General features: G+C 57.0%; 2 protein-coding genes across 2 annotated transcripts; one reads left to right on the forward strand and one right to left on the reverse strand.

The window, feature by feature from the left end:
• Positions 1 to 4,321: 4,321 nt before the first annotated feature.
• MIND_00190700 (uncharacterized protein) lies at positions 4,322 to 5,154 on the reverse strand (the record flags this gene model as incomplete). Its single annotated transcript, XM_037358815.1, has 7 exons — positions 4,900 to 5,154; positions 4,828 to 4,836; positions 4,750 to 4,778; positions 4,640 to 4,687; positions 4,556 to 4,595; positions 4,411 to 4,497; positions 4,322 to 4,361 (listed from the first exon to the last, which is right to left on the reverse strand). Exons 1-7 carry the CDS (start codon positions 4,971 to 4,973, stop codon positions 4,322 to 4,324), a joined length of 327 nt encoding a protein of 108 aa, XP_037223910.1. The 5' UTR covers positions 4,974 to 5,154.
• A 2,382-nt stretch (positions 5,155 to 7,536) lies between these two features.
• Positions 7,537 to 8,348, forward strand: MIND_00190800 (polyprotein; the record flags this gene model as incomplete). Its single annotated transcript, XM_037358816.1, has 3 exons — positions 7,537 to 8,136; positions 8,185 to 8,221; positions 8,263 to 8,348. 3 exons carry the CDS (start codon positions 7,537 to 7,539, stop codon positions 8,346 to 8,348), a joined length of 723 nt encoding a protein of 240 aa, XP_037223911.1.
• Between the last annotated feature and the right edge of the window lie 443 nt (positions 8,349 to 8,791).

Below are 8,791 nucleotides of genomic sequence, written 5' to 3' on the forward strand. Positions count from 1 at the left end.
GGAACTGCCATCTCTGCATAGAGATGTTGATTTTGGTCTTGCCGATGATTTGCATCTGGATGCAAATCAGGACGCATGGACCCCGGTTACGCGGAAGACCGCTCGCACCCATCGCGCACGGTCTACTTCCCCCCGTTGGTAGTGTTCGTAGTGAACATTCAATTAGTAATAAAATTGAGTCTACTACTACCACTACAACCGTCGCTCAGGCCGAGAATGACCTGAGTCTGGAGCAATGGATGAACATTGCTCGTCGCCATGAGTACTATGCCAAGCAGGCCAAGCAGGCTGCGTTACGACTGTCCCAAGGACCAGTCTCGTACCGCCCAGTGCCACTGCCTGACAACCCGGTTGCCCCTACTACGCCTCCGCGTGGTGATTCTCCTGTGGACTTGTTGTCCTTCAGCCCGGCTATCCCATCGGGTGAGGGGACATCCAAGGACAAGGGGAAGGGCATCGATCCCCGCAACTTCGGGAATATCCCCGAGTTGTATGGCATGGGCTCGGAGGAGCTTGAAGCTCAAGCCGACATGCTGGCAAACTTCGCTGAACTGAAGCGTCAGCAGGACGCTCCCGTGAAAACTGAGCGCCTTACCACGCCGCCAGACTTTTTTGCGGACATTGTTCCGATTGAAGTGCCAGCAGCAAAGCCCGCCGCGCGTCACCGCACGGCGCGGTTTGAACCTGTCTCAGCGCCGTCGGGAAGTAATCCACCCGACGCTGACATGTCCGGCCGGACACCGGCCTCTGAAAAGGACCAGAGGATCGACGAGCTCCAACGCGAGCTCACCGAATTGAGACAGTTGTCGTCTTCGCGCAAAAGCGCGCGCAAGAGCGACGCGGAGCGCAAGGCTCATGATAATTTGAATAACCTGCTTCGCAGCCAAAAGCCTGCGAAGCGGTCCGGCTCGCGGAGATCGTCCAAGACGCCTGGAAGTCTCCCTGTCGGGAGCTTTATCCACGACGCCATCATGGGACCGTCACGCACCTGTCAAGACCCCCCACCATCCGACCCATCCAACGGCTCATCGAGCTCTGATGAGGAGTCCTCTGGCTCCGAGTCGAGTTCGGAGGGCGACAGTGATGCGGATGGTGTGGCGCGTCGGCGCCGGAGGCGAAGCCCAGTTGGAGATCGCCCGTTGAGTCCGATGGAGCGTCTACGCGCGCGCAGGAAGAAGCGCTCACGCATGCTTCTGAAGCCGGTCCCGCCAAACCGCTACAATGGCGACGCGAACGCGGAATTATTCACGCGGTTCGCCATCGAATGCCGAATGTACTTAGAGATGGGCCGTGTACCTGGTAAACACCAGGTCACGATGATCGCGATGTACCTGGAAGGTCGCGAGAGACTTTTATAATCAGAAAGTACTTACCAGTCAACGTCGTTGGAAATTAAAGTACTTTTTCTCGGATTTATTCGAGTTTATCTTCCCGAAAGACTTCAGAATCAAGCAGCGACGGCTGCTAGCACGTACCTTCCAGGGCGACAAGCGCGTGTCAGCGCATGTCGCGATCTTCTCGCAGATCTACAACACCATCGGCATCCCGGACGACCAAGAGAAGGTCGTCAAACTCTGGCACAGTTTCCGCCCAGATATCCAGGCGGAAATGTACCGCAAGGAGCTCGACCCCGAGACTTCCACTTGGGATGAAGTCGTTGATGGCGCTGAACACGCCGAAACGTTGCTTGGCGTTGGTAGTGGCTCTGGCGAGCGAAGGAATGCTCAAGCGAGCTCCTCGCAGGCCCACCAACCCAGCAATAGCAGCTCCAACTCCAATCCGCGCGCTAACAGCGCAAATCGGAGCAGCTTCCGTGGACGTGGGCGTGGACGCGGGGGGCGGCATAACTCCTCCTCGCGATCCGAAACGTTCCGCGCGTCTGCGGCGACTGTGCCTACCAATAATGGCCAGCCACCCGAGAAGAAAATGTCGCTGGAGCGTCGAAATGAGCTCCTAGCGAAAGGGCTGTGCTTCAACTGCCTCGAAGCCGGCCATCTGGCCCGCAACTGCCCCAAGACTTCAACGATGAAGTCGAAAACCAGGGGTAAACCCCCGGGCTTCGGCGCCCACTCGGTCAAGTTTGCCGGCGGGTCGCGCAGCGCAGCTCTATATGAGAGCACCGAAGTCCTCGAAACACTACCTGTTGGTAGTGTCAGAATCGACAACTCGTTTGAGAGAGTCGAGGAGGGCGGGGTACCCACAGAGGAATTACAATTTTTCGACTCCTCTGCACCTCTTCCCCCAATCCGCAACCTCTTCGAAGGTGATTTGCTCGCAAACCACGCGACTTGGGTGTTGCAGTCTGCCCAGCCTTACCCGGGCGACGACACTCCCGCGTCGGACCGCTTCTTCGTTTACCGAACGACGGACACGACCTACTGCATCATCGACCATCAGTTGGATGAAGATGTCGAGATTGAGGAGGAATACCTCCAAAATCCAGACTTCCACCTCTGCATGTGGTATGCATGGCGCGTCTCCGAGCTGCGCAATTTGCCCATCGATGAGGCCTCTCTCGAAGATGAATACAGCGCCACCATTGGCGACGCGTTACTTGGCTGTGTCCGAGTTACGCTCGAGGAAGCCTTCTGGGACGAAGGTAGCGCAGTCCCGAAATGGGAGCGCTTCTCGATCGACTATTCGGGAACTGAGAAGATTTACATCTCAGATGTAAAGCACGGACTTACCCAAGGTCTGCCGGTGTCCCGCTTGTTTGAATCTAACTTCCACCTGGTACAGTGGTACCAGAGTTTCGTCCTCGACGAATACGAATTCCCCTCCGAACCTGACAGCGAACGCTCGTTAAACAACGATTCGCTGTTTGAGAATGACGCACCTGAGAGGGAGTCAAGCTCCGACTCAGAAATCGAGTCCGAGTTTGATGAATACGCGGACATGCCGCCGTTAATCGAGTCTATCTACTCGGACTCAGAGGATGAGCAGGACACACCGCGCCTGCCGCAACGAGCCGTTCCGGACTCCGGGGCGCTGAACCCGCATTTCGCGGAGCGCCTAGAGCTGTGGCGACAAGCCACCGCGTTTGGCTGTCGACTGCCACCTGCCGCCATTGCTCGGCGAGAGCATCGCCTTGGTGATGTTTTGGGCACCGCCGTTGCGCGGTTGCTGTCGTTCTTCGCGCCGTACCCGGGCGACGAACAGTCCGAGTGGTTTGAACTACAGTTCTTGGTGCCGCGCTTCCAAATTCAGCGAGCATCTGAAGAGCGTTATACCATATTCGATGCTTGCGGCCATCTAGAAACGGACTTACCAGTCGACTACCTGCGCAACCCGCAGTTCCAGCTCGCCGATTGGTACGCGCGACAGCGAGCCCACCAGCTGGGCCTTGACGGGCATGGCCTGGTCGGCACCCATGACATGCCAATTGAGAATTTACTTTGCGACGCGTTAAATCAGTACTTCGAAGACATCAGCAGAGAATTACCTGCTTTTGAGCTAGCCTGCGTCGAACGTCTCCCTCATGATGTAGTCGACCTAGACGGGCCGGACATGTACTACATATCTTTCCCCGGTGACGGCGAGAGCAGTGTTCTCTCGGAACGCGAGCTGATGAACCCAAACCTAGATTTGGTTAACTGGGTTCTGCGCCGGCAGGAAAAAGCGCGTCTGCTCGAGAGGGAGCGACGTGACGAGCTTGGGACTTACCCGGGTAGCCTGGCAACCCTATTCGAGGAAACGGAGGGCGCGTCGCTCTTCGTTGGTGGAGTCCAAGTCCCGCCAGGCAGCGTGAAAGGCATTTCACGAACTGCTTCGACGCCGCGAGTTCCCGAGCGTGTTGTCGCTCGCCCGCTCGTCATCTCGGTACTTCTGAATGGCGAACCCGTGCGTGCGCTCGTTGACTCCGGCTCGCTCGGCGACCTGATGTCCACGACGGTGGCGGACCAACTCCGCTTGCGACGAACCGAATTGACATCGCCGATTACACTGCAGTTAGCAGTGCAAGGTTCGCGCTCTAAAATAAACCACTCAGTCAGCGCCAACTTGAAGTACCAAGACATAAATTCGCCACGCACCTTTTACGTCGCCAACATAAGCGGCTACGATTTGATACTCGGAACCTCGTGGCTGTTCCAGCACAAGGTGAGCATCGGCTTCAATCCGTCTCGCGTTTGCGTGGGCAGCGCTGACCCACTACCCCTAGAAGGTGTAGCCACGGCGAAGATATTCGCCAACGCGACGGACATTCGGGCCGATGTACTACAGGCGGCGCGGGAAGAACTGCTCGACTACGCTCAGCCTATATGTAAAATTGCCTCTGAGACAGGCTTACCTCCATTGCGTGCAATAAATCACACGATTCCACTTATTGATGCGGACAAAGTCCTCCCGTGGCGACCTTCGCGCTGTCCAGAAGCGCTAAGACCCCAGTGGGATGAGAAACGAGCGGCGTACCTTAAGGCCGGCCGCTGGCAGGTTACCAACTCGGGCAACACTGCCCCGATGCTGCTCATCCCGAAGGCGAAGTCCAACCCGCCGAAACTGCGCGTTGTCGTTGACTTGAGAGCGCGGAATGCGAACACAAAGAAAATGACTTCACCTTTGCCCGATATGGATGGTATTTTGCGGCGCGTCTCGCGCTGCAAGTTCCGCTCGCTAATTGATGGCCAAGACGCGTACGAACAGATACGTGTTGTGCCCGAGCACGTCGAGCGAACTGCTGTGAGCACTCCTGATGGAAATATGGTCAGTCTCGTGCTGCAGCAGGGAGATTGCAACGCTCCCGCGACTTACCAGTCGTTAATGAATTACCTGTTCGGCGACTATATCGGTCGCTTCATGGACGTCTATCTTGACGACATCATCATTTACTCCAATACCCTGGAGGAACATATTAAGCACGTTAAAATGGTGATAGATGTGCTTAGACGGGAGTCACTTTACCTTAGCGCCAACAAGCTCCAGCTCTTGAAGCCGGAATTGAAGGTACTTGGTCGTATTGTCGACGACCAAGGCATCCGGATGGACCCGGATAAGGTGGATTCCGTCTTGAATTGGAAGACGCCGACGAACCGCGACTTGCTGCGCGGGTTCCTCGGCTCCGTTGGCTACCTCGCGGACGACCTCGCGCGAGTGCGAATCCCAATGGGCGTCTTGCACGGCTTGACGAGCGACGCTGTCCCGTTTCGATGGGACTACACACACCAACGCGCGTTTGAAGATATCAAACGCGCCGTTGGCTCTGGGCGCGACCACCGTCGGAAACCCCTCGAATATGGGCCCGACACGCCGCCCGTGTACCTCGTCACCGACGGCTGTAGCTCGGGAATCGCTGGCGTCGTTTGCCAAGGTGCCGACTGGCAAGATGCCAAGGTCGCGGCGTTCTTCTCTGCGAAGCTGAATTCTGCTCAGCAAAACTACCCAGTGCACGAAATTGAAATGCTCGCCGGTGTAGAGGCGATGCTTCGGCACCGAGACATCCTCCAAGGATGCCGCTTCACGTGGATAACCGACCACAAAGGTCTGATTCATCTCGTGAACCAGAAAAACCTGTCTGGGAGACAAGCACGATGGATTGAGAAGATATCCTCGTTTGACTTTGAAATAAAGTACATACCTGGGACCGAGAACGTCCTCGCTGATGCCCTCTCGCGCCTCTACTCGAACGAGGCGCCTGGGACGGTTCGAGCACCGTCAGAGTACACCTATCATGATGTAATTGAGGGTATGAGCATCGCGATTGAGCATGAAATTACCATGCCCGTGTTTGCTGGGCGCGAAGCGGAGGCTCTGTCAAGCGACAGAGTCACCCGGTCAATGACCAGGGCAGCGCGGGAGGCTGAGAAACGACCCGCCGACGCTGGCACCTCTGCCGGTAACCCCACTGCGGAGGGCGTGAGTTTGGGTCCCAAAACCCGTAAGTCCCCAAAGGAGGGCGGGGGTACACACCAGAAACGCGAAATTAAACGCGTCCCACCAGCTGTAGACGCGTCGTCGAGCCCCTCGTCGCCTGACATGGACGCGAAAGCCAAGCCCGGCTCACCGCCACCTGTCAATCAGTCAGCCGAATCGGGAAAATCACTCCCACAGTCATTTACTCACGACGTCCTCGACTCGGAGCTTGACACCGAGCTCTCGCGTATGGACGACTCCCTCTTGGAAGTTGTCAACTCCGGCTGGCACGGTCTCGACATCACGCAGCTCGTCGCTAATCAGTATGGCGACGATCCGTTCTTCAAGCAGATTCTGGCCACACCCAAGGCCTTCCGCAACTTCCAGCTTCATGAAGGCTTGATTTACCTCCAAGACGACGACCGCAGGCTATTGTGCATCCCTCGGCTGACGTATAAGGGCCGGAATCTCCGGGAGATTGTCATCTCGGAGGCTCATTCGGTCTTGGCGCACCTCGGAACGCGCAAGACTCTGGATTACCTGCGCGACCATGTCTGGTGGAAGGACATGGTTGACGACACTCGCGCCTACTGCGAGACTTGCATGACCTGCAAGCGAAGCAAGCCCAGCAACCAAAGGCCCTATGGTCTGCTGCACTCGCTGTCTCCGCCGACTCACCCTTGGGAATGCATCGGTATCGACTTTGTCGGGCCGTTGCCCGAGTCCTCAAACCGCGATGGACATTTCAACTCTATCACGGTCGTCATTGACCTCTTGACCGGGATGGTGCATTTGATTCCATCACGAATCAACTATACCGCGCGACAGATTGCGGAGCTCGCCTTCGAACACATCTACAAGCTGCATGGGCTGCCGCGATACATCGTCAGCGACCGTGACGTGCTTTTCACCAGCACCTTCTGGCGCCGGCTTCACGAGCTGATAGGGACCAAGCTCCGTATGTCCAGTGCCTACCATCCTGAGTCGGATGGCGGCACCGAGCGTGCTAACCGCACAGTTACACAAATGCTGCGTCAGTGTGTTGGTCCTAAACAGCGGGACTGGGTTGCGAAGCTTCCCGCAATCGAGTTCGCGATGAACTCTGCCCGCTCGGAGTCCACCGGCTACTCCCCGTTCTTCTTGAACACAGGCCGGATGCCCCGTTCCTTACTTTGGGACTCGGACCGGACCCGGGAATACCCCGGTATCGCCAAGTTCGCGCTTCAGCGCAGACTTGCAATCATGGCCGCGCATGACGCCATGATCGCCGCGCGTGTGAAGCAGACACGCAACGCCAATCGAAAGCGCCAAGAGGCGCCATTTGAAGCAGGTGACCTTGTGTACCTGTCGAGCAAGAATATCAAGTTCGAGAAGGGACTTGCTCGTAAGCTAATCCCCAAATTTATTGGGCCTTACCTGATTCTCCGAGACTTTGGCAACAGTTCATTCCAGATTGAACTGCCTAGCAACCTCAAGCAACGCGGAGTGCATGACGTCTTTCATGCCTCGTTACTCCGCATACATGTGCCAAACAACGATCGTCGCTTCCCGGGGCGACTGGAGAATCAACTGGGAGTCTCCGCCGAGGCCGAGACCGACGAATGGGCCGTGGAGTCCATTGTCGGCCACTACGGCCGCCGGTCGGAGGCCCTGTTTGAAGTGCTATGGAAATCCGGCGATCGGACATGGATGCCTTATCACCAGGCAGCCCGTCTAGCCGCCCTGTCGGCCTACCTGGACGCGCTGGGCGTTGGCAACATTAAAGATTTGCCATATGGTGCTGGCCGGCCGCCGGCCGATGACTTACAGATGTTTGCGGGCTCGACGCAGCTGAACGTTGAGTACTTAACAGGCAAGGATTCTGGGATGTTTTCTCCATCTCCTCAGCCTCTCGAGCATTGTGCCGCAAGCTATACCATGGCGGAAGCTCTTCTTGCCCTCATCGGCGACCCCAACAACGCCGAACAGTGCTATAAGCGCTGGAACAACGAGCACTACGCCATCCAGCGATTTGATCTCACCAACTTCATCGTCTACAACCACCGTGGTCCCAACCGCGAGCGCCGCGTTGTCTCGGCGCAGCAAGTGGCGACCTATATCGCATATAATCGCCTCCTGTACACCTCGGAGGCTCCTTATCCCAGCCCTCCGATCGGTTACCCGGAGTTTGTCACGGCGCTGACTCAGCGCGACCAGGCCGGCGAGGTTTGGGCCCACGCGGACCTGTCATCCGGCCGCGTTATGTACTCCGAGAACCCCGGAGAGCTCCCTAACGAGGGTAGCTGGCGCGTGAGTCGCAGTCTGACAGACTGTGTCTTGCTTGCTGACACACCACAGGTTACCCCTGATATCATCGAGCAACTCGTGCCCGATGGTATGCGCTTGGTGCCTGAAGAAGCTTACCAAGCTTTCCAGGACCAGCTTATTCGCAATGCAACTGCGCGAAAGCGCGCCGAGGAGAACCGGAAGGCCAAGAGATCCGCACCTTACCCGACCGGTAATGCCGCCCGAGAGTTGATAACTCTCCGGGCCGAACCGCGCGCGAAAGGAACGCGAAGACGCCGAGGCCGCGGCGCGTGCTGCTGCGGCTGCATCAGGCCCGCAGGCTCAGCCGCCTGGTGCTTCCGGCTCAAACTCCAGCTCGGATGGACCTGGAAGTGGTGGAGACTCTGTAATGGGTCCTGCTTGAGTCCGCCGCATGCGTCGGCCTGGAGGGCGTATGTGACGGCTCCAATCATGTTTATCACATATCATGTCGTATGTCAACATCAATCTATGCCATATGCTTATTTTCCTTACTTTCCCACGTCTTCCCCACCGTATATAAGAACTGTCTGTAGTAGTTAGTTACTTTGGTCAATACAGAACTTACGCCAGTCACCTTTTGCGACCACCCCCGAATCTTCCGTGTGCCGAGAACCGCTTCCGACAGCGCCTCGTCACA

The sequence above is a fragment of the Mycena indigotica genome, assembly GCF_014461135.1.
Source record: "Mycena indigotica strain 171206Taipei chromosome Unknown Mind.scaff0002, whole genome shotgun sequence".
Classification (NCBI taxonomy): Eukaryota; Fungi; Basidiomycota; class Agaricomycetes; order Agaricales; family Mycenaceae; genus Mycena; species Mycena indigotica.